General features: G+C 40.2%; 1 protein-coding gene across 1 annotated transcript in view; it reads right to left on the reverse strand.

The window, feature by feature from the left end:
- Positions 1-390: 390 nt before the first annotated feature.
- HS6ST3 (heparan sulfate 6-O-sulfotransferase 3) overlaps positions 391-27,113 on the reverse strand; it is a 313,685-nt gene continuing 286,962 nt past the window's right edge. Inside the window, exon 2 of the mRNA XM_048072693.2 lies at positions 391-6,152. Coding sequence (XP_047928650.1) covers positions 5,447-6,152 — 706 coding nt within the window. The 3' untranslated portion in view covers positions 391-5,446. The remainder of the gene's footprint in view (positions 6,153-27,113) is intronic.

Raw genomic sequence — 27,113 nt, forward strand, 5'->3', positions numbered from 1 at the left:
TAGCTCCCTAGATTACCCTGACAGTTGGGACTGGTCCTCTGTCCTGTTTCCATAGAAATGATGTCCAACAAATTCACTAGCACTATTTTGGTTATTTGCGTACTTAAGTCTTAATTCAATCCAAGTATGGAAGACTATGCAAGTCTTAAGCCTCCTGACTGAATGCAATCTGAGATGAAGCCCGCTAAAGTCAATTGCAATCATAAGATTTCTGATTGGGCCCCAACATAATTAAAGAGTAAGTTGTGCCCACATGCTTTTCCTCTATGTACATTTTATTATAGAACATAATTATGGTCATAGTGGATCTGTGCTAATGTTTGAAACCAGCCCAACAGAAGCATTTTTAGTCACTTTTATGGTTGTGTAGATAAGATTGAACCTTTAGCGTTTCAAAAATGCAATCAATGTTTATTTGTTGCTCATAAGTTATTCATGGACCCAACAATATTCAACAAAATTTCTTCATTTTTAACAGATTTCTTAATGAGTATCAATTTACAGAAAACCACCAACAAATAAATATATGAAAACAATTGCTTTTGACATCACAATGGTTAAACACATTAAATAATTCATTAAATTGTGCTTTACATCAATGAAAACCCCTAAGTCTACAAACTATCCTTTAAATAGGAATAAAAGTAGATATGGTTAGTCACAATACAATCTCTTAGTAGCAGAGTTCACACACATTATTGCACATAAACAGAAGGAAAATCCCTAAAGAATAAAATAATTTACAGTCTATTAATTTACCCTTTCATCTCAAATATGGCAACTGATGGGAACTCCTGATTTATTTATTTTTTCACTTCAAAGATTTATTTGAAATCACAGAGCTAGTGATATGGCCAAGAAAAACAAACAAAACAAAACAAAACAAAACAAAAAAACCAAAGGATATTGTAGGAACCTATTTCTCTCCACAAAATATTGAGAAAGTATTACAAGAACCAAACTGAAGGAAGTGTTTCAATGCAAGCTGGGTACCTTTTCTGAGTATGCTTTTGCCATGGGTAAGGAGGACACTGCAATATACTCTATCAGAATGATTTTATTGTGGTTATGCATCTCAGGACCTCTTACAGGGTAATCTCCACCAGCCTGGAAAACAGATATTCTCTATCCCAGACCAAAAAAAAAAAAAAAAAAGAATAATTTCATGTGTATCAGAGGAACAGCAATGGAGGAGAAAAGTGCCAGTGAGATAAGAAGCTTTATAGCATCAGTGCTCAGTACTGGTACAGGACTGGATGTGGGAAACAAGAACCCACTAGTGCAGAATGAAATGTGTAAACAGGAAGGCCAACTTGAGAAAGGTCCCCAACAACACACACTCACTTACAGTTACTGGTACTTGAGCCTCTTGAAAATGTGTGGGAAACAAGGCCCTCCTGGTAGTGGATGTCAACTCTGAAGCACTTTCAGATTGAAGGGTGATGTGATCTGCCACTTGGTTTTGTTGAGCGGATACACTGAAGTTAGGAATTTGACTCTGGATCTGACTTCCTTCAGTTTTTTACTCTCTACTTCTGTTTTTAGTGAACTACAGATAAATACCACATACTGGGTAGAAGCCCTAGCAAGGCTATTCCAACCTCATTGTTAACACAACTGCAGTGGATGACACCAAACATGAGAAACTGTCTTTTTTCTCTTTCCCCATGGTGAAAAAGCTTTTTATTGTTAGCACTGATGACTGGGGAAGAGAGGACAAATTTTCCTTCTTTAATACAGTACGGCCCATAGGCAATAGGCCAAGTTCTTGGACTAGACATCAAATTACCAGGAACCAGTTTTAACAACTCAGCATGTTTCTCTGTCTGCTCCAAGCCTACAGCAAATTACAACTGGAAAAGGCAGCCAGTGCTGAAGATGCGATGGGAGAGATTAGTACGTACATCTCCATTACAAAAGAATGAGATTTGTTTCAGCATCACAGGAGCAGAAGCCAAATTGCCTTGTTTAAGCAACAAAATAATGCCAGGAAGATGGACAGAAATCCTATAGCGTCGCTGCTCATGAAGGTTTCGGAAGGAACACGCTGCTCTCTGATCTTAAATGAGACACTGTAATTACAGGGAAGCCTGTGCTGTCAGAGCAATGAAGACCTGGAATAACAGAGATGTGAACCTTTATTCTGCTTTTAGTCTGCTTTTGCTTTACAGTATTATGGGCGCTGTGCTCGAGAGGAAAAAGCTGCAAGCCTGTGTCTTAGAAGAAGTCAGCCTGAAAGTATTTCAAAACCGCTTGATTTTTGATGTGCTGGGAATTTCTGCTAAGGACAGCAGCAGTGTTAGTGAAGGGAGTTTGCTGAATCTACTGCTGTAGCTGGGGTGGGAGCTGCTGGAGCCGTGGGCCTTGGTGACGGCAAGATCCCAGCTGCTTGCTGCCTGCTCCTGCACAACCAGTGCGATGTGATACACAGGCTCCAGGAGAAAGAAAAAAAAAGAAAAAAAAAAAAACAAACCTTCAATTTTAAATAAATCCCAAGCATTAAGGCAAATCCTGTTAACATAGATGCTACAGCACATTAGCAGCTCTTCAGGACCCTAATCTTGTCTCCTGGGAAATGACTGACTAAAAGGTTAGGCATCACATTAAGGTATTGCCATACTATTAAAGCTAATGTAAACCGCCCAAAGACTGCTTTGATTTTCCTCATTAGGTTTTGTTTTGTGTCATGCAGAAAGAATAGTCTGGAGAACTGTTGGTGCGCTTAGAGAGCTGAAACTGATACTTACAGCAACTGGTGAGGCTGCAGGGAACAATTTCTGCTCTCTCTCTCCTCTCCCCTGAAAAAATAATGCGGTGTTTTCAAAATGAAAAAGGAGGCCCCTGTTGCTGTGAGCGGTGTGGAGAGGTGGCCTGCTGGGGAAAGTGGCAGGGACATGAGAAAAGGGACCCTTTTTGGTGCTTAGGGATGCTTTACAACAAAAGATGGGCTGGGACTGATTCTGCTTTCTTGTTTATCTTCCTCCTTAATCCAAATATGAGCTTGCATCTTTCCTCCCATGCACTCGGTTTCTCTCCCGCAGGCCCACCAGCAGCCCTGACTCCTGCCCACTCTGCAGGGCCCTTCATGGTCACCTCTGGCACCCTCAGCTCCCTGTGCTCACAGAGACAAGAAGAGAAACCACAGATCCTGGACATGGTGTATAGGGTGCCACAGGCTCCCATCCCCTCTCTCGCCATGGGATCTGAAGCACAGGAGGAGATGCAGCAATGGGCCTAGGAATGTTTGACCAGCAGGCAGGCTCCTGCCTTCTGCAGGGCCAGTGCTAAAGACGCAAGAGTACTGGTCCAGCCTGGCTCTTAATGACCCCACTGTCCCACAGCCAGGACATGCAGAGTGAGCTTAGACTGTAAAAGTTTCAATTCAAACCTCTGAACATAGGTGTTTCTATGTGAGAGAGGAGTCTGAGCACCTCTTCAAGGTGATGGGGATCCAGTCAGAATGGTCAGGGGAGTCTTCTCTGAGATGGATATCCCATGTTTGGGCAGGAGAATGGCTATCTGCTGTCCCATGTTTTCCCTTCTGAAGGCAGAGGTGGGAGGAGACGCATGTGATCCACCAAGGGAACAGGCATTAGAGCCCCCAAACCCCTGTTTACCACAAAAGTAGCACAGCAGTGTAAAGCAGTGCTTTGCTAATAAACCACGTTGATAATGAGGCATTGTCCCAGTAGCCTTCTTCACTTCTTAATATTCTTTACAATATTCCATGTTTAACATATTATTGTATGCATTAACTCTCAACAGGATTGTTAGATCATGTTTTTGATATTGTGCATAGAAAAATAGCAATAACATTGTTGGAACTGAAAAAGATACAGCATGCTCTAAAAATAACACTCTGGAAATGAAGGGATAAAGTTTCAAAACCAGCCTCGTTTTCTGCAACATATTAAAATGACTAGCTAAAACTCTTGAATTTTGAAAATAACTGAGAAATGTGCATCCACATCAGGTACTCCAGTATCTCTAATTAGCAAATCTGTAAGGTAAAAGCCATTCATGCATGCAATAATATACTTTCAGCATCTTGATTTAGCAGCCACGTTGAGGCACTTAGAGAAATTTCCTCCTAATGCTTTAGATTTATGCTAGAAGAAGAAGGAAAAAAAATCTCTCAAAGATCTATGATGCAAAGGACCTTCTTTTTAAAATTCCACTACTACAAATGGAAACAAGAAAAAATCTCAGAATAAATAGATGCAGTTAAGAATGCAATGTGTGGAGGAAGAACCCACTGAATCTTTGTAGACAAGGAAGAAAAACAGATGCAGATCTCTCTTCATGAAAGCAATAAATTTACAAAGAATCTTCATACAGAGTAATAAATATCAAGCCTTTCCACATATCTATTATTTATCCTATAAAAATGAAAGCTGATTTTTTTTATTTTTATATGTTGTAGCCACTACCATAGTTAGAGAGAAAACCAATTTAAATTGTATTCACTTGGAATCAATGTACTTTAACAGACTAATATCATAAACCTGCCTATCTTCACAGACAATATATCTCCAGGCTTTTAAAGCAAATCTGGATAATGTCACACTAACATTTAAGCTTTTCCTGCTCTCTCTTTCCTCTTCCCTGCAGTTTGCTGGGCCCCTCTTCACCTTTTGTGAATGTGGAGGCTTATTTCATTGCCGACAGCCATGTAATCTTGGCAATGTGTGCCCAGCTTCAATGAGGACCTACTTCATTTCTCAGTTTTTGCACTTTGGCTTTCCCTTTGCCTCACACACTCTGAAAGACAACTGCTACCTGGCTGGGTTTGATACTCTTAACATCTGCAGAAAAATAAGTTAAACCCCCACTTCACTTACAAATCATCCCTGACTGAGGGCTTACAGAAAAGAACAAGCACTGTACCAATCCCACATTTCCTTGGTCTTTTTTAATCACCCCAGCAAATCCTTTCCTTAATCAAAACACAGCATGTAAAAGTTTGAAGGGCAGTATGTTTACCTTCATTTCATCCACTAGAAAGCTACACACTACAGTTGCAAAGGACAATATTAAATAAATCAGCTCTCACATCACAGAGGAACCAAAACAGATTTTTTTTTTTTTTCAGTTTTGATTCATGCCTGCACAAGGTTTGGTAGCTCAGATCGTATAGGTTACATCTGTTAATGTCATGGATATAGCTCTCTCTTCAACCCATTCTCATAGCTTAGGGCTTTGCAGGAAGTCTGTTTGGATAGGAATCTATTCTACTGCTATTTAATAACACTATTAATGCCTAGTTAGAAAAAAAATGTTGTCCTCACTGACAGAAACCAAGAAAAACTGAGACAAGGAAGGGTAGCTGTCAGATGCTGTCTCATTTACCAAAGCGGTTGGCCTTCCTTGGCTGATTTTCAGGTAGCCAAGTTACATAAAGTATCAGCCTCTGATCCTCTTATGGGCTAGTTATGCTGGAGGAGCATCACCACCTTGCCACCTGACTATTATAATCTTCAGTAACGGCAACTTCTGCCAGCTCTTCCCTTGGCCACTGGTGAGCTCTCTGTTCCCGCAGCAGCCTCCGCTCTTCTCGCCTCTTTAGCCGGTTCATCTGATGCTCCTCTTGCTTGGAGTACTGGAAGCGCTGCAAGAACAGGTCCTTGGCGTATTCGTACAGCTGCATGTCCAAGAAGTTCAGCTCCTCTATCCGCTGCCGCACATCCTCACCGATGTCCACGTTGGAGGCCCGCGTAACGTTGAACTGGGTGAAAGGGGAAATGAACTTCAGGTTGAATGTCCTCTCGAAGAGATACTGTGTTTTCCTCTGAAATTCGGTCAGCCCAAAGAAGGCCATGTTTTTCAGATTGTTCTTGGCGCTTTGGAGAAGAATCATATTCCTCTCGCTCTCGTTCATAAAAGTCAAGTTGTAACACCCCACCAGGCTGAGATCTGCCAGCATGCGCACCTGGCGGTTGTTGGCTAAGTTGTAGCTGCAGTCCATGAACTCCTCTAAACTGACTCCAGACCAGTCATCGCCCTCATAACAGGTAGGCAGCTCGTCTGGTGTCGGGCTTCTTCCATCACACATATGAAGGGAAGTTTTCCATGTCGCGCCCCTCTGGACGTGCTTCCATTCACTCAAGTATCTTGACACCGGATCCCTCAGCATCGTGATGTAATAGAAGTTCCTGTAACATACCATTAAACACAGTTTTAAAACTCAGTGGTTTTTCCTTTTTAATTCTCCAGTCAAATGATTACCAGTGACCACCACCACCACCCCTTCATTTCTTCAACATACGTTAAGTACTGGAAGCGACTACTTCTGAGAGAGTAAAAAGCTTAAAGCTTCATAAACCCTGAATAAAATACAAGGTAGATTGGAAGAAAGACAGAAACAAAAGAAAATAAACAGCTATCAGAGAAAAGTAGTTACTTTGACCTATGAACTGTTCAGTGCTAGTTACTTCGTGTAGAAGCCAATTAACTGAAGCGTACTCCCCACTACTTTAAAATGCTAACAGTACTATCAGAAAAAGTGGAAAAAAAATATTTCTATAATCTTGTCACTTTCCTTCCGGACTGAGACATGCATGTACAAGATGATAATCCATCCAGCACTTGGTCAGAGTACACGAGAAGCATGGGCAATACAATGTGGATGTAGCAAGTGCTAAAAATAACACCATGTGGAAGACTGGCATGAGCCACCTACTTAAGAAGAACCCTATTATTAAATGGGTGGGAGTGAAGATAATGAGAGGCCCCAAATCCATTCACGTGACTTAATTTTAGACAAGTGGTTGATTGAAATTAGTTATAATCATGTAGTATAAAAGCATTTGTTGATATAAAGATTATCATTATTCAACCTCACCTGTCAAGAATACAAAAGAGACACTAAGAAATATTGATTTGAAATAGAGCAAATAACTGCAGCACTCACATTGTCAATTTGTCTTTTAGCTCTTGAATTGAATTTGTACATCTATTTATGGCAATCTGAAATGGACTGCAATTGACTACGGTTCAAACAGCATTTTACAGATTGCATTTTTTACAGGGAAATGTTTTATACAATAACAACTAACCTAAATTACAGGGTGATATCATAAGGACAAAACAAAACCAAAATACTTATGATTTCTGTCAGCTAGAATAACTAGCAGAAGATTCATGACTAAAATTAACACATGGAATGGTACAAAAATAAGCTCATGAGTTTGTGTGACTCATCTGACTGCAAACAATACATTAATAAATCATGAGTCCTAAGATTTCTTAAGAAAACTCTGATCTAAATATTCTTCTTTAAGCCTAGACAAGGATGAAGCAAATAAGCAGGAGGCAAGCTTGCTCGAGACAAGTTACATTGGAAATACACCAACACTTTGTGAGGGGCATCTTATAACCAGTTAAATGAAAATTCTTGAAACTACTAACAGTCTCCAAGACCAGTACCCTTCTTTTTCAGGTATCACCCATTTTCTACCACTCAAGATGGTAAACAGCTTTTCCATAAACCTTGAATTTCTCATTAAGATAGACATCCCCACATTTTCCTAAAATGTAGATATATTCCCCAGTTCAGACAAAGCAAAAGGAAACAGAGCTGAACACTTTGTCCTTATTCATTCTGAGTTCTTCACCTAGAGGATATATAATATACTTTCTGGGATAAGATTATGAGGCCAAACTATGGACTATGGTCTGCTGCAGGGTCATTTCTTGAATTACTATCTAATGGAAATGGTTGTTTCAAAAATTATTTCACAGTAGAAGGGTTTCAGGTGGAGGGATATAAACTAGGGAGTGCCATAGATATATTTTAATATCAATTGGGAGACATGATTTCTGTTAATGTCAGATGATACCCTGAAGGATGACATTTCCAAAAAAACTGGGACTTGGGTTTTCTGGCTGCCTCTCACACATGATCAAATTGTACTTCAACTGTTTGGACCCGCTTCAGTTATTTACACAGCTCATGTCAACAGAGAACTCAAGGACTGTGCAGCCGTTCCATAGAGAGATCTTACTTAAATACCTCTTCACTACTCCTGCAGAGTAGGAAGCACCAGAAATCCTCCTGTGTGCTCTGCAGTATAGCCCCACTATGAAAAACACCATCTTTATATACTTCAAGCATGGCTTTCCCATCTCAAATTGAATGCCCATCTCACCTTGGCTCTATGCTGCATGTATGAGAGTACATTAAGAATTCCTTTCCAACTAATAGAACAAAAAGTGGACATTTCACTGGTATTGTGCAGATAAAGCAGCCAAACTCTCAAAACACACATAAACTCTGAGTATAAGACACTGTTACTGTAACATCCAGCAGGCACTGACAGGACTATTGTAGGAAATGATTGAGGATCCAGGCAGCAGACATGAAAAAAATGGACAAAAATGCAGGGACAGTTGCCAACATCTGTATTGGCTTAGTCCTTGTATTGGTGCCTCTCACCTCCTTGGATAATTTTAGATGTTGATACGTGGTAACAGATGCATTTAAAAGTTGCTCTCGACAATTATTTATACCTCTAATAACAGTTCTGTCTTTCCTCACCCATCCCTAGCAGTCCCATTCAGGCATGACTCAGAGCAACAGCAATTAACAAAAATATCTCCTTTGCATCAATCATTTCCATTTCATCCCTGGATATGTAAATGTCTTTGATGTGCAATAAACAGGAGTACGAAGCAAATGCAGGGAAATGAGAGGAGTGTGTCTTTGTGTGACTTCTGCAGCTTCCCTTGAGCAGACTGGGAAAGAAACTTTCACCTGTCCATTAATGTTTCTCCTTGTAACTACCTGACTTCTGAATCTGGCTCTGCTATCCTGATCGATTTCCTTCTTATTTGCATATCTTGCAGAGTGCTGCCTCCTTGTGTTAAGACTGAATGGCTTCTTCATCTGGAAGGAAATCTTTAACAGCAGCCTGATGCACATTTAGTTCCCAAGGCACTAACGGTGCAGCTATCCACACCACGTTCACACTTCACAACCTTCTATTTAACCTTCTGCTCATGACTTTCCACCACCTTTTCCATCACCTTTAACAAACCTAAGGTTGGAAGACCTTAGATTTCTTCCACCTGATCCTGGGTAACACTGTTAGAAAGCTACACAGATGAATAGGGGATGCTGACCAGCACTCATGGCACTGCTTCCACTACTATTATTCTTTTTTTCAGTGAAAAGGATGTCATGTCTCTAGAATAATGATATAAATAAAAATATATAGGTTGTGCACATTTGTTTCAGTTGGAAAATTATCAAAATTATCTCAGGAAATTGTTGACATTTATGGGTTAAACAGAGCAGCATTTCAGAGCTCTCAGTGCACAATATGCAGTTTTCAATCAGACTTGGAATGGTGAGGAGTCAGCTCATAATGAAGACAAGAAGCAGTTCATAAAAAAGTGAAATGATGGGTCGCCTTCCATTTCCCCTTCCTTCACTATTCAGTAGAAGAGCATCAAGTCAACTGTACATTGAGTGTGCTTGAGCCAGTCTGAATACAGATGTGTGCTTGTTCTGTGTAAATGTCCTCCTTGCTTCAAGCGTGCTCCTGATTATGTGGCTGTGTTAAACTCCACAGGTAGCCACTGGGGGAAATACTCAGCAAAGAGCTAAATGTTAATTTTTGTTTCCCTGGTTTGACAAAGCTAACTCATCACAGACTTGGCTTTGTTTCAATGGACTTCCATCATTGATTACTCAAACTGTTGCAACAGGCAGCCTTGGTGTTTAAAGACTAACCAAGCAGAATATGCTGGCATGTCAGTGAGAAGGTGTTTTACAAAAAAACCTTCCAAATTAATTAAAAACCATGCAAATTATATATATAGTACACATACATACATATAAGCATGGACATGTGTGTGTCCATGTGTCCACATTTGTGTGTGTAAAAATTTATATGGCAATCCAGCCATAAGCTGCTGTGGTCAATGAATGAAAAATCACAGTAAGTGCAAGTGGCAAAATGGCCGCTTTAGGATGGTTGATTTTTTGGGCAGGATGCTAAGCAGCATGGTGGTCAGAGTTAGTAATCCGTGCAATAGCCTAGTCAAGCTAGTGCGTGCAGCTCACACAAGGTGCCTGCAGAGAGAATCCATGAGAGACCACAGTCACAAACTTAGCACCAGGGTAGCACTGTCCTGTTCCTATTAGTTTGAGAAGTTCCGTATCTGAAATGATACTATTTAAACTGGAATTAGAAACCACCTGGAAATTCAGAAGGCTCTAGTCCCACCAGTATGAAATCCAGTCTCTTCATTAGCATTAGGGGAGAAAACAAACAAACAAACCAAAAAAAAAAACCCACCACAACCCAAACCTTTAATTAATAGAACAGATAAAATGAGCTTCTAGTTATAACCCAAGAACACGTATTTCTTTCACATTATAAGGTATTTGAGTATAAATACTCTAATCTTACATTAATCCTTCAATAGTATTGCCTGGATTTAGAAATTCATTTCAGAGGAGCATATTAGTGGGGGTGATCCCAAGCCAGGGCGTTTTGCCTCTTCTATCACCACGGAACAGACATCCCAGCTGAGGCAGATTTACTAAACATGTGAAGAATCACCACGCATTGAGAACAAAAACATCCTGTAGGGCCTCCTGGGGAAGAGGATGAATGACATCTTCCCTAGCACTCTTGCTCTCGTGTGCAGCAGCCAGCACAAGGAGAGCTCACACAGCACTTGTGGAGGCTCAGAGTAGGGGAAAAGCGAGCTTTCCCCTCTTCATTTTAATACTGAGGCAGAACCTTGTGTGTAAAGAGTGATGAGTTTCATAAAGGGGAAGAGAACACTCACAGCAGTTGGTGCAGGGATGGAGAAATATCTGAGGTGGAGAAAAAGGCAGTCACTGCAGAATATTTTGTGAGACGCTAACGGCCAGAAGAAAAAAAGAACCAAAATGACTGAAAAGCCCAGGTGCATCATAAAAACATCCACATTGTGGTTCTTCCTGGTAGCTGGGAAAATAAAAGCCCTGTTCAAGTTTATGACCTGAGCTGTTATGAGAAGTTAGCAGCTTTAGTCTTGGAAGTGGGTGTGCTCCCATGGCAAGCTCTGAAATGCCCGGCAAAAGCCATCCTGGCAGTACAGTTGTGCTAGTGACAGAGGTGGTCACAAGACGAAGGGTTAGGAAGGATCTGCACTGTGTGAACAGAAGCTGTGTGCTTCCCAGTTTTATCCAAAAGCCCACGTTCTCAGTGGCAATAACAGAGTAAACCCCTGATCAGCTACCTCTCTTCAGGCAAAGTATCACCAGTCTGGGTAACGGTGCATAAAGGAGGGTAAATGTGTGAAACAAAAACATGGGCAATGCAATATGTGAATAATTAGGGAATGTGACCATACAACAGGGACGGTGGGGGAAGGCAGAAAGTGAAGTACCATTGTTGGGCTGGTGCTGATACGAACTGGTCAAGTTGTCCTAGCACAATGCAGATGTACCATCTCATGGCTGGCAGCTTTACTGTGCAGAGTGTCACTGCATCCATGCCGTGCTTAATTTACAGATAATCCGCCCAGTGTAACAAAACCAAACCGTATACTTCTTTTTCTGAACAACCTGACTGCAGAGAAAATGCGATGAAGCAGCATGCAAACTATATACATGGCCGTACGGCTGCAAGAAGCTAATCCACCAAGCTGGATAAACACTGGCCAGCCTGCAGACTTCTGTGAAGATGATGTAGCAACAGCACATAGGTTTCTTAAGCTTAGCGTCTGCCAGAGGATGCTAGACCACTGTGATGGGAATGCTTTTCTAAGACATCTGTTACCAAAGTTTGTGACCTTAATACTGTCAGCTGTCCTCTCAAGTTTTTCATGGGTTTCTTTGTACGTGTCCGTTACTGAAAGTGTCATTAAGACAGCAGTCATCAATAAGAAGTCAATGCTTATCCATTCTTATTGCATACATCACCAATACAGCATGTAGGAAAAACACTTGATTGGCAAGTTTCTCACAGGATCTGAGCACCCACCACTTCACTCTTTTTAACTGGAATGGTGAGCACTGTGCTTACTTCAGATAGTGGCTGTAATATCCTATAGACACTCAGCTACTCTACATTAAAGGCAGATTTGTTGTTGACTTCGGCAGAGTTAAATCTAAGAATTATAACTTGCATTTTGAGGTACAAAATTAGATATGCCTCATAATTCCTCTGGGATTTTGTCCCATGGCTTTGAATCCAACCAGAAAAAATCGGTCAGTTTCCTATTTCCAAATTGGCCACAAGCTTGTGCTGTTTAACTGCTCCTTTTGCTATCCCAGTGACATACGGTGCAGCTAAATTTGCAGGGCATGCTTACTCAGGGGTGGGACAGGACACTACTTCCAGAGTAAGATACCCAAATGCTACGTGTCTAAACAAACTCTAAAGCCAACAGGGAGCTGCTCAACCCAGTCAGTGGTGTCTGGAGAGCGATGCAGCTGGCCAAAATTACATGCCAACACTGACATGAGCTGTATCACTGTACAGACTCCCCATACAATGCACTGTGCACATTGACCACTGTGGGATCTTAGATACCCACTGACTTGGAGATGCCTAAATGCAGACACCTACACAGAAGTCTCAATCTGTAAGGTGGGTCCCACACCTGCAGTCAAAGACTCCCTGCCTGCACAGATGTATTCACAGAGTGGGAACTTTAGGCCAACCTTGAAAACTAACCTGTAACGTAACATTTTGAAGAGAGTGAGAAGTAACTACAGAGTACCTACATGATGTTACTTTTTGTACCTATCATATATATATACACCAGTCACGTTATCGCTTTGTAAGCATGGTTTAAGAGCTGGAGCATTCCCCAGATAAACAGAAGTTTTAAGTAAGTATTGTACTGTTTCACACACATCTCCAAAACAGCAGTTAGAAAAACAGTCTGCCATAGGGAGACAGATAAGATAGGGAGAGGGCTTAGAGTCAGACAACTGGTATCGTATTTCTGGTTCTGGAAAGCAAAGGTGATTGCTCAGGAAGTTACTTGTGATGACAGTCTGTTAACAGTCAAGAGAAATTTGGTGTTTGGGCACTGGGAAGCACTTACAAAATGTGATAACTCACATCTCATTGCATGTTAGGAGGGGTACCACTTCTTATCAGTTTCAGTTTCTATTACATTAACCTGTTGCTTTAGCACTCATAAAAGTCCTGATTTTTTCTGTTTAGAAATTGCAAACACTATTTTTTTAAAATATCCTCTGAAATAACAAATTAAATTCCATAACTGTGCTATCAGAAAAAAAAAATCAAAAAAGCTTTAAAGCCCTTTGATTTTTTTGGTTTTTTTTTTATTTTTTGCATAGCTGCTGATGTGAAGATTAGTGTCCCACAGCTGATTAAAGAATGTCAGATGACAAGGAATGTCTTTAGAGATCACTCACTCTCTGACATCAAACAAGTTTTAACAGCAGTGATTTAGGGTAGTCCAGAAGGGTAGAAGAAAGCGAGTGAACCTGTGGCAACACAAATGCTGCATGTACAACATCAGGAATTTTTCCACGTATGGAGCCTAATTTTCCTTCAAGTGAAGCTAGGGCAAATTCAGTAATAATGTAAAGCTATGCTAGCATATGAGAATTTGAAAATAGCTTTGTTTTAATAGATATATATGTGTGTGTGTATATATATATATATTTTAAAGACTTTAAAAATCCAGCAGTACATCTGTACAATAACCAATGGCAACAAACACATTTATAGAGATTACTCTTCTTAAATATGTTACATATGAAGGCAAGTGGCCTGGGACTGTGCAAACTGAGAACCTTGTTTTGAAGGACTGTAGGCTTTTGAAGTTAGGAACTGTGACTTTCTACATGCATCTTCGATATGCAACAGATTTTGTGAGTAGTGAATAACCATAGAAGTAGCAATCATGTTGTCTACATGTCATATTACCATAAGCCCCTCAAAATCATTAGCAAAAATGGATCTTGGGATCTGCTCTGCACAAAAGAAACTCGGACTGTTGAGACTTTTTTCTTGACACAAGAGAATATCTATTTATGAAGACGCAGACTTTAATAAAGTATTTTGAACAGATGTCTAAGGCATGAGGTGGGTACCAAAGAGCAGCCTTCCAGTACATAAGAGGAGGTTACTGAGAAGATGGAACCATGTTTTTCACTGATATGCATGAGAGGATAATAAGAGACAATGGTCAAAAATTGAAAAAGAGGAGGATACATGGAAAATAATTTCCACTAGGAGGATAATTAAGTTTTGGGAAATCTTTGCCTGAAGAAGTTGTGCATCTTCCGTCTTTGGAGGTTTTGAGGACCCAAATGGACAGAGCCCCAAGCAACCCTGTCTACATTGAGTGTTGACCTTGCTCTAAGAAAGGAGTTGGGTTAGAGACCTCCCAAGGTTTCTTCCCACCCCAGTGGTTCTGTGGTTCTGTGTGACTGTGCACAGTCTTCTGTCACCAAATGCACAGTCCTGTCAGAAGACACATCAAAACAGAATCAGCCTGCCAACAGTATTGTACCTGTCCTCCCTTGTTCCTTCCTAGCTACCAAAGACTGAGTACAGGGAATGTGCTTTGCCTTTTACAAGACTGTTTTTGCATATGGTTTTAAGTAGGGGTATAACACTCTGAATCAGCACAGCCTGAATTATTGAGAAACTTCATGAATATTTATTTCAATGACACTTCGTTCAATAGTCTCTAGAAATTGGAGAGGACAGTGCAGAAACTACATGTCCTTAAAGAAATGAACTCTCTTCACAAGTATCAAGTCTGGGTCCTGAACAGCTCCTAGACTAATGAAATGATCTATCTACCCATGGTTTTAATCCCAATATATTAGAAAATGCACATAGATGGAATATGAATGTGTGAATTTTCTGAACTAATGCATAACTTTCTTGTGTGCTGCATTTAGGATTAGGCACAGATTTTCAAACATAGAGCATAAAGTTAGGCTAAGTTAGTGAAGAAAATACAGGGTATAAAGAGCTAAGAATGCTCAAGTACATGGGAAGCACGGTCTGCTGTTTTATTTAGCTACAGGAGGCTCCCAGGGTCATCGGTCTCCTTCCTTAGCAGTACAGATACGAGCACTCTGTTATCCCTTTCAAAAAACATCCTATCCCCTTCTGAAATATTATTTTCATTCCATTGCTCTGGTTGTGTTGCTTCTCATGGTTAGGAACGTGATTTTCATTCCCAAACTAAACTTATTTCTGGCCCAGTTACATCCAGTTTTCTTGAGTTAGCACTGCAAATACATCAATATAATTTATATTTGAACATCAGAGGAGGAGAGAAGGACTTTAAAGCCTTTATTATACAAAGTTGAACTAGTTTTTGTCTTTTCTGGTAAGACAAGCCAGAAGTAAGCCGGCTGCAGTCCCCCAAAACCCTTTAGTCACATTCAGACTGTTTCACCCAAAGATGCATCCCAAATTTTCCAACGTTTCACCTTTCCATAAGAGCTTTTGATATGGGGCTCACAAAAGTAAGTCATGCTGGATACACCTGAGATCAATTCTGTTTTTTGACCACACAAGCAGCCCTTCCTTGTATTTGACCTTGCACGACTTCACATTTTACTGTATACAGCTAGAACTGGGCAAAATTTCACATGAGGCTTCACAGATGCTTTGTATAACAAATACTTCCTTATCTCTACTGGCAATGTATTTAATATCTGACCACCTTCACAGTACATTTTTGTTGTTGTTGATGTTTTTTTGAGGGGGGGAACAGAGGCGGGGCATAACTCCGGAAAATCATCCTCACTATGTTACTGGCTAATATATAGGAGTCCTTTCACTCCTCCTTCCTTTTCAGCTGGTAAGCACTCAGTTTATAGAGGAAATCCATTTCAGCAGGACTGCAGTGTGTGATCTTGCACTTTGTGCTACCAAACTTCATTCCACCTCTTACTGAAATCCTCAAGGTCATTAAGCAAATTCCATTAACATACTTAAGCTTTTTGTGCCAACACCATTAATGAAAACATGAAATAGGATCAGAGCTAAGACCAGCCCTGAGGAAATTCATTAATAACTTTAATTTAGAAAAAAAAATAACCAGTAAGTTCCTATTTCAGCACATCTTGTTACCTTCCATCTACCAGCTTCTTCTCCATCAGAAAATTCTTATACTCAGCCCCATGTTTTCTGCCTCGTATAACAAACTACACAGATGCTGCTCTATCAAATACTCTACTCAGGGTAAATTTGCCATCTTCTACCAGTGAAAGAGGCCAGGTATTTATGTGTCTCAGCCCAAAGGCTGAGAATGGTGGCTCCAGCTTTGCTGCACGTAAGAACACAAAGAAAGGTTAAGATGGGGAAATGACAATTTGTTTGGGAGTGTAGCAGACTGGAATAGAAATGTACAGCTTAGGCGATTTGACAGAAAAACAAATCTGCCACTTTCCATCAAAGAGCCTTGATACAAATTGTAAATCATTTCTTGATGAAACACAAATCTAATGATGTTCCCTCTAGAGATTTTTGTTCCTTGCCTAAATTGTATCGTGCTCAATTGTACCAAGTGTTCTTTAAATTGCCGAAAAGAGTGAAGTAGCAAGAGCTTTGCTGAAATAAATATAAACATAAAATGCAACACTGAAATCAAATAATAAGAATCTGGTTATTCTGTCAAGCACATGCATAATAAAAATCCTGTACCTTGTAAGAAACAGCATATGAGCACATGCCATTCAAATGCAATAAATACAAATAGCATCCACAAGATTCTTTAAAGATACTGTATGCAAGACCACGCGTACCTTTGTGCCAGAGAGAATAATAAATCCTCTGTGGCCAGGAATGGAAAGGGAGGAATCCATTCCTCATGCTGCCCTCATTCTATCTCACCCCCGCTGTGCACAGATCATCGCCAGGTCTCATAAGGACCATGAAAATCTGGGGCACGTGTGACACCTTTACTCAAGAACATGATTTCTCCTATCTCTGCCTTTGCTATGCCACCATGCAGAAAGGAAAGAGACACAAGGAAGTATTTGCACTGCTTTCCTCCCTGCCTCCTCCTAGAGCTGTCTCTAGCCCCAGCTTGGGGGAAAAACACTGAACCTGCCTCTGTCAGAGAGATGTTACAAGTACAGGAGAGACAAGCAATGGGGATGACCCACAGGCCTCAAATGGCAGCAGAAAACAAGGACTGGGAAGAGAAATGAGAGGTGATGACAGGCAAGGGACAAGAGAAGAGCAAACCTGGAGACAGTCCAGCAAGAGGGACCCACAGCTAGAGCTTGTTCCATCAACTTGGCTTCCAAGGGTTACAGAAACTATACTGGGAGGGGACCCGTCAAGTGTGACACCTATAATCGTCGGTAATGGTTTAGCACAGCAAAGTATCCCTTATGTACACAGAACAAGACACGAAACCTTCCTCATGGCCAGGTCCCAGCCCCTCAGCAGCTGCCAGCAAGGCTGGAGAACGTCCCTGTTTCGGGAGCAGTCCGCCCAGCATGGGGCACTGCCTGTGCTAATGGTGACAGAGCTCCGGCCACCCTCAGCTCCAGCTCTGATGCAAAGAGCTGGGGACACAGAATTCCTGCCCATTTGGTGACTCAGCATAAGGTCTTCTGTAACGGTTGTAAAGAAAAAAAAAAAAACAAAAAATACCACGTACACCTTGTTACAGAATTATGAGAGGTCTGTTGTCACATGAGTCCTATCTGCCTGCAAGAATACATCTCATTGGTAAAATCCAATCCCACAAAATCCCTGAAAACAGGGATATTTCCAAAGTACAAATAGCCTTGTCTGCCTTCCAGAATAAACAGGTACAAATGGGCAACAAAACTGGGGAAACAGACAAACAGTAAAATGTAGCCAGACCCTTAAATCTTCCGAGATTTATATTTGTTCTGCCAGATTCTGTTGAGCCCGTAGCAGAGCAAAAATATTTATGTTAAAATTAACTACGGTGTTTACTTCACCCTCTTCCTCATTTTGTACGCGCTGTTGCTGTTCCATTTTATTCTCTGGCTGGGTGAGACAAGCAGCACGGACATCACCCTCTGTTCCTCTGTAGCTGGCTTCATTAGGAACCAAGTTTTTGCCACAAGTGGCATGCATCCAGGCTCCCTCTCTAATTTCCAACTAATAGTTTGGTTGCAGACGCTCTCATCCAAATCTGGGATGCTCAAGTGAAGGTTCTGTGGGATTTTTCACTGCAACACATTTTGAATCAGTACAGTAATTCTGCTCAATTAATAAAGTAATTAACAATAAAAAGGCCCAGTAATTGAAATCCCTTTGAAAGTACATCAATTTATTCGCTCTAAGCTTTGCCTCAAGTCTTTATTAATTCTGACATCAAGCATAATGACCTTAAATTATAAATGATCATCACAAAATCCAGACATTATAACCATTTTCTTGCCCTACATGCTGAATTTTTAAAACATCTAGGTTTCGTTATCACAAATGATGTAAACAAAATGACCTATATGTGTTTACCTGTCATGCAGGCAAAAAGACAATATGGATATTAAAGAATTTCAGGTGATGCTACTAATAAAAACATCGTAAGAATAGTCTTTCCTATTAATTCAATAAAACAATTCACAAAAACTAAGGATGTCACTCAGGTGTAAGATGAAATGTTAACTTTGCTTCTCCTAACATTCCTCCTCTTATGATCTAATGGTATTTTTTTTCTCTTTTTTTTTTTTTTTTTCCTGTAAGACATTAAGTAAGCAGACAATGGGGTATTCAAATTTGATGATTATAAGACAGAGTACTGACTTCCCATTTTACATTGTACTTTGTGTTTAAACTAAAATACTTGATAACATCTGATTAAACCCAGAAATGCTGCCAGTGAACAGCACAACTCAAAGCTATAAGCAAAATTGCTTCTTCCCCTTCCATCGACCTCCTGACTTTTCTTTCTGCATCACTTTAGACTGCCATATATAAAAAAAAATTCCACAAGGGGGCCCTCTTATCTTCCCCAAACCTTAGCGAACACAACATGCTGTCAGAAAGTATATTATAAACCTTTTGTCTACAGATACCATGGTATCTTAGAACAAAGTTTTTGCCAACTAGAATTTAGTTAATTGTAGAATTTAATACAGCAAAAACTATAATTTGAAAGTGAATCATTTATTTTGTATGTACAATTCTACTGTATACCTGTCAAGCATGTACTTTGATAAAGCTTTTCCAATACTAGCTCTAATAACCAGCTAACATGGGACCTCATACACCCCCCCCCCACACACACGCTCACACACGTGCACACACGTGCACACACACACACACACAGAATCAGTTCAAATTGCCATGGGGAGGCAGCCTCCAAGATGCCTGCTGGCTGTACTTTATTGCAATTTGCAGGGTGAGCCCAAAGTAAGCACTATTCATGATTCCAGCTCTGTGTGCATGCATCCCCTAGGCACAACAGTTAAGGTACAAATGGCATTAAACATATTTACATGGTCCTCTCAGCTCCCAACAGATATGGAAAACAAATCTTGTTTGGGATAACTTGTTATTTGCCTTAATATTTTCAATGCTTTACGGAGACAGTTCTATATAGCCTCATCTTCCTAACTCAATTGTGGCTCCGTGAGGTTATTATTATTTACCATCCATTCCCGACAGAAATTGGACCATCTCTTTCTTCTGACCTCAAGTCTTAGCAAACGAAGCTTCTCAAGCCCATACCAGGCTGAGCATTGTACCATATCAGCTGTGGATGTTGTGCACTGAGAAAGGAACGAAAAAAAAGGACTAAGATGAAATAAAGAAGCCTAGGCGTGTAACCTCCAATTTTTATAAGGGATACTTTACCTTTCAGGGAAACTAGCAAGCAGGCAATTATGTGAATTCAGCCTTGCTGATACAGCACAAACCCACCAATCTGCTAACTCGTTCGAGTAAATCTCTGCGCATTGATCTGCAAACTTTAAGCAAAGTTTTCATGATCATTCAGCAGTACTGCCATATGATACGGTCACATTTAACAAATGTTGACGACAGAATTCAGTCTGCTGCAACACTTTATGCACCCAGGTAAAATTAAACACCCAAGGTGCTGATGGGACGCCATATGAATAACTGTCTGCAGCAAGCCATCAGGGATATCTTTAGCTCAGCAGCCCTCCTCTGGAATGGGCAAATCCTAATCAATGGAGCACATCTGTACAGTGGAGGGAAAGCACTTCCAAATCCCTTCAGGCCTTGAACTGACTACTTGAAGCATGACATTTGATTAGCCTTATTATCTCAACTCATTTATATATAAATGTTGTTTGGGGCCATGAAGCAATCCAGCCCTTTCTAAAATCCAGCCACAGTCTCTGAGCTGATGTTCCCACTCTTCTTCTCTTCTATCTGTAAAAACAAGGAGGAATTTCTTCTTTCTTGAACTGTGGGTTATAATCTTTGCCATTTTATTATTGTAAAATAACATCCTCCTCTCACATTAGTGCAGCAGACTGTTGCTGTACCTCCCCACATATGCAAATGGATCAGCCTTCCTACTCTTTCCCTACAGAGATATTTGACATTGAGACTCAACGTGATCTAGCATCTTTCTGAACTAGAGGCCAGGGGAATACTGTGCAGGACTTTATTTTCAAATGCAGCTTTCACTGAAATTAATGAACATCTGTGCAGATGCTGAACATGAATTCAGGCTGCAGGAAAAAAAACAAACAAACAACAACAACAAAAAAAACAACAACAAAAAAAAACACATCTGAAATGAAGCCTAAGAGCTACAAATACCTAATGGTAAGGTTCTTTGTCTTTGCAAGTTTAGGATTTCTTCCCTTCCCTTTGAAGAGTCAGAGTACTTTTCAGGTCACAAACTTATCTTGCTCTGAAGAAAACAGGATGATAACAGAATTATGAAAGATAATTACATGTTAACAAGGAGCAGAGTTGCTGACATGGATCCTAAGTAACACAAATATTTGAATATGAAACATTCATTAGGTTTCCTTTATAGACTCCATAAACTGCTTTCTTCTTTATATCAAAATATTACTGTCAATATAATCCAGCAGTGATACAAACAGGAATCCAAAATTCAGGTTAATAATAATATCATGAATATTTCCCTGCAGTTTTAATGATTTCAATGTCTGTATCTTTAAATTAACGGATTGTATTGCACAGACTGGGCCAATCTTACTTTTGATACATACACTGAATATTAAATTATTTTACATAAATTAATCTGTGCATATCAAAAAGAAATCTCGTTGTGCTGAAGATATTCTACCTGCCCTACCTGACCATTGAAAATGGAAAAAAAAAAAAAAGAAAAAGAAAAAAAGAAAACGAAAAGGAGGCAAACAAACCTGTTCTTTGATTGTTTGTTTGTTTGCTTGTTTTGCAGATGTTCCTTTCCAGTGGGGCTTTTCTTAAGGCAAATTTTTTGTTAATAATTATCTTATTTTTCATATATGGCAAGACTATACATCATGGCATTCCTACTAAATGCTGTTTAGCATCTGCATCTCCTCTCTCCATCTTGAGACAGCAGCTGCTATATGTTCAAGCTCAACTATGGCTCTACCTAGCTGAAAAGGATGTTTACATGCACATAGACCTTTATTCATGACACTTTAATTTGCTGCATGGCCTTAATAAATTTGCCAGCATTAAGCATACTCATGCAAACCACGGCTCTAAAAATAACTCACTTCAGACATTCAGACGTTTTTCCATGTTGTTTCCAGTAACAGCACTTTCACTGCAAGGAACAATGATTAACACAGGCAGGGCTTTATCATCAAGAAATCATCCTTGGACGAGCAGCAGGAACCCTCAAAGGTGTAGCAGGGGACGAGCTGAAGGGCCACATTAGTATTCCCTGAGCATTAATGGAAAAAACCTGACACTACAGCCAGGCAAGTCCAGTGACCAAGGTAAGCAGGCATGGGCAATGCCTTCATCTTAACATCCAACAGCAGTCCCAAAGGTGAGGGCTGGGGGCAATGGCCACCAGACTGCATATTCTCCCCAAAGGCCCTGAGACATTTTGCTCAGAGGCCAGAAATCCACCTCCCCCTATCCAGCAAGAGACCAAAGTCTGCAGACTAGCAGACTACCAATCTACAGACTAATGGTAGCCTGCAGCCTGCCTTGTGGGGAGAGCAGATGCTGGTGGGAAGGGAAGGCACAGGTTTCATAAAGAAAATCACAGCTTTGATTGCTTTTCCTTTTTGCCCCGTTATTCTCAAAAGAAGAAGAAATGTTTACAACAGATGCTGTGCAAACAGTAATGGAGCAGACAATGAAGGAAGAGGGGAAGAGGAGCACACAGGCTGAGTTTTCTTGATTTTTTCACTCTTCAAAGTAATGCTCTTACCTCACCCCAAAACATGCCTGCATTTACTGTAAAACGGCGAGCAAACTGAACAAACCACTGATCTACAAACATATGTAACACAGAGAGATGGCATCAGAGACAACCAGAGTGGGGTGGTGTCACTGAGCAGGGACAGTGCAGCTGGCTCACAAAGCCAGGCTGATGGTGTGCACACAGGAGACACATCCACCCCAGCACAAAAACTGCACCACAGCGACTTCTAAACAGCGTGGAAGTAATGAATGCTGATTGGAAAAGCCCCCATCTCCAGGCAAATGGCTTTCTTAGGAACCATAGAAAAAAAAATACAACACTATACTAAAATACACTTGCAGAATTTCCAAGGAAAGTTATTCCAAAAAAAAAGGAGGGGAGCACTCAAAAGTGTGGAAAAACATTAAAATCCAGTCAGAATCTGCAGTTTTGAGTGAAAAAAAAACATTACCCCAGAGCAGCCATGACTGCTGCTCACTATGCTAAGCCTATTCAGTCTGGCCTTTTAGCTACACACTGGAGATGTACAACACTGGAGCAAGAATTGTTTAGGTTTAGGCACATGGCTACTTCCCCACCTGCCAGTTTCACAGAATTGCCCTCGTTTGTGCCTCACCCTCTACAAGCTCTTGGATGGGATGCTTTGTTCCACTCGGGATTTTCAAATTTTGGCTCACTGAAACTGGACTGAAATGGAGCCGCCCCATTTTTGCACCCCAGACATACAGACTTACTCTCAAATGGCTCAGTTCAGTTCATTGTGCATCAGGTATATTACTGTAATTTCAGGTTTTCTTAACAAATCTGAGAGCCAGAAATGATTTTGGAAAAACAAAACAAACAAACAAAAAAACTCCACCCTCAGGGTAACTTCAAACCCTAGATGTCCTATAACAGTTACATTATTGAAACTTTGCAAATGGACTTTGTTCTGTTAAACTTAGCCTGAATGTGGCTTTGGCTTTCTAAAAAGGCCTAAGGATAATTTTGTTATGTAAAAATAAATAAATAAATAGATAAAAAGAAAAGGAAAATGTGATATTAAAAAGGATTGCAAGGAGCTATTTGACTAGTTCATGGAAGACAAACTCACCAAGAGCTATTAAATAGAGAGACAGCTTCACTAAGCAAGATATTCTCAAGCCTTGAACTTTTAGACTAGGGCGTATATTCAGGGGTATCATCGTTATGTGCTTATCGTGTTGGGGACAACAAATTAGGCTAGATGGACCTTTGGTCTGATTCAGTTTGGCCATCCCTGTTCTACTATATTCTTCTGTCAAGCCACCCACATAGCTAGACCTTTTTTTATTAACAGTGATGAAAGAAATATTTCATGTGCTGATGAGTTAATTCAAAGAAAAGCAAAACAAACAAACAAATAAGACAAAGGATCTCTACAGTTTTAGTCATGAGTATAAAGAAGACTTTGGATGTCATTCCTGCCATAGAAAATGTTCTCTCACCTACAATAAGAAATTTGTTTTCTTAAAACTAGATCTTGAAATGCAGGCATCACAAATTGCAGTTCTCTACCACTTGTAAAAATGAATACTTTCCATTCATTTACAAAAAGACTATCAGAAAATATATTATTACCGCTGTTTGGTAGGAGGCAACATCAAACAGCACGTCAGCTCTGAGAGAAATGAACCACAGAAACAGACTGGATGCGGGACGTGAGCGCGGATGTCCAGCACACAGGAGAGGAGCATCCCTTTTAGGCCACAGTGCAGAAAGGGCAGCTGAGATCCTCAGGTAGGCTGAAAAATGGCTCACCCCCTCCACCACATTTAATATCAGGTCTGTGTGTAGATAGGTGGCCTGGCAATACAAACACAACCCATAGCAAATGTCGGCATATGACCCGTGTTTCTGTCAGACTGGCCAGAGTACACGATACAGTGCCTCCACTGTTTTTATACTTTTACATGTGCCAGAAGTGAGAGGACAGATGATATCTGCTGGGGCACGAGGGCTATGCAGAATGAAAATACTTATTCCAGCATAGCGTTTTCTGGCACAAAAATAATTTATCAACTTCTCCTGAACATCCTGAATGGGCAAAGTGAGTTAATGCTGGAACAGTACTGGTTGCACTGGTTGTTTACACCACTTTTGAGCAAGTACAAGGAGATCTAAAGCCAGTTCAACTGTATTGTCAAACTACAGCCTTGAACTCTAACCTGTTACCTCTGTGCAGGAGTTACTCTGGATGTATGAATATACACCCACACGAGGACAATCTGCTCAGCCTTGCTGCCCTGCACACTTCTGTATGCCTGTCCTACATCGGGCTATGCAATTCTTTCCATGTAGTATACATTTCCTTGTTCTAGTGTACTACAGCTAAGTAAATGACACAACTGAAATATTAAATTTCCTAAACGTTGAATATCACACATAAAATTTAAAGGAGTGCAACATATCTAATAACAATACTGTGGTACTTCCGTGAGAAAATGTATGCATAAAAGCCTCTATTACAAGACGAAATATTGTCCTCAGAGTTAGAAAATGACAGAAATAACATTATTTGTGCAGCTTTATTTTGCCATTACGATACCATATTTAGTTGCAATAAAAATTATTATTTTTCTACAGGACCCCTGCTTTGTTCAGCGCACAGGACAGGCAGTGCTCAGCAAGTCAGATGGCTGTTCAATATTTCCTTTTATCATCATCTTAATGCACGTAGTTCAATGTTTTATTTACGGCACGTCACATAGACTCTGCTCATACTACAGAATTTTACATTTCCTTATGACCATTACTAACATTACCATCCTTACAATATATTGTTTGCAGTGCGGGTGGCTTTTTGTCGTTGATTTGTTGTGGTTTTTTTTTGTCTTTATTTATTTATCTATCTATTTATTTATTTATTTTTGCGTACTGTTTCCCACAACTCCTATTAAAAACCTGTAATAACAACAAAAGACCTAAGGATAAACTTTTGGCAAATTGGGAAAAGCAATGCAAGAGGAAGCAGTGCTGTGTGTTGCTCTCCCTCCATCAGTGAGGGTTCTAATGCAGGTGTTTCACAGAGGTAGCCAGGACATCATCTATTATCATTACCTATACCTTCTGCCTGGTCTTTTGGAGCAGAATTCACTGCCTATGGAGTAGTCATACTCTCATACTTTTGCCCATTGAATCTTGATGTCACAGAATCACAGAATCATCTAGGTTGGAAGAGACCTCTAAGATCACCTAGTCCTACCTCTGACCTAACACTAACAAGTCCTCCACTAAACAGGGACCAAAATGAAACAGCATCAAACCGAGGACTGTGGACATATTTCTCGCTCAAAGAAGCAGGAGCCACAGAGCTACAACAGCCTTGTGGGCGACAGGAGAGGCAAGCTTGAACCCCTCAGGCAGTGGAAGAAAATAAACATCTCTCAGTTCCTACATACCACCACCAGCTGTTGCAGAAGCAGCTGTGTGTATTGTTTTGTGTGGCACACACTTATACCTGCAGGTTGTTGTTGTGTGCTGCACAGCTCCCAAAGCAAGGCTACCATGGCTTGGTACTCACTCCTTAGGACCTGAGGCCTCAGACTGCTGAATTCCTCATTAATACTGATGCTGCTGGTAATCAGGCCACCTCTTTTCAGTTCCAGCTGGAAACCTGAACTTGTGCAACTAGATGATAAAATATCAACATCTTGAGGATTTAGTAATCTACATTACAGTCTTGCTGTGTTTACTGATTACAAGTGTGCACGGCCCAGGAAGATGAAATAGTTACTGGTACGAAACTACCATTGCTAGTAAATGATCTGTTGTCTCTCTCATGTTTTGTTTGGAAATGGCTGTCTCCTATTTTTCATTGCATCTTCCACACAGTACGAATCTAAATAAGGCACTGATTGATGTTAATAAGACAGTAATGTGTTTTCAGACTCATCACGTAAGTGGCAGTCACTAGGAATAACTAAGACATGGGTAATGGACAATTAAAAGAAAGATGTTCATATGGCATGGCTTATTTTTGTCCATGTATTTCTCATCAAAAAAATATATTCTTGAGTGCAAGGACTGTCTCCAAATAGTTGATAGAGAAAAACAAACAAATAAACGAACACATACCTAATACAAAAGTATTTAACATATACAGAAAACTATTTTTTATTCTAACCAGAAGACATGGGCCACTATATTATCAGTCCAGCAACAATATTAACATCCTTTAAAAAGAAGTATATCTAGGCTACACAGAAAAGTTGATCTTAAAATCAGTCTACCACTTTATACTTACAAATAATGAGCACAACTTTGCAAGCAGAGTTGCTTGAAGACAAAAATAACAGTTTGATGAGATAATCTGGGGGACTAGCTAGATATCTGTCACTATTGCCAACTTGCGCAAATGTAAAGATGGGCCTCTCTACTTTGCTGAATAAAGACTTTAAGGCTTTAAGTGCCTTGCTGAACCAAGACTTCAATTATTTCTGTAAATTTAAAAAAGTTATCATCTAATTCTTTATGCAAAGAGAGAGTTGTGAGCACAGTAAATTAGCTGGATAATAGGTGGACTGTACATGCTCTGAATTAAAGTAATTACAGTTTTATTTTCTTTGTCAGGGATTTATTCAGTTAAACCACAAATAAATGATGTAAATATGGGGAAGCAAATAATTATTGTAATATTGCTTCAGTTCTGGAGATGTTTTGCATTTGTTTGTGTTTGAAACCTGACTGCTTCTGACCACAAGACTGTGAGAAGGAGACACCACATCTGACAGGGACAGAGGGTCGAAGGATTCGGGAGCCCGACTCCTGTCTGAATG

The sequence above is a fragment of the Anser cygnoides genome, chromosome 1 (genome assembly GCF_040182565.1).
Source record: "Anser cygnoides isolate HZ-2024a breed goose chromosome 1, Taihu_goose_T2T_genome, whole genome shotgun sequence".
In the NCBI taxonomy this organism is placed as follows: Eukaryota; Metazoa; Chordata; class Aves; order Anseriformes; family Anatidae; genus Anser; species Anser cygnoides.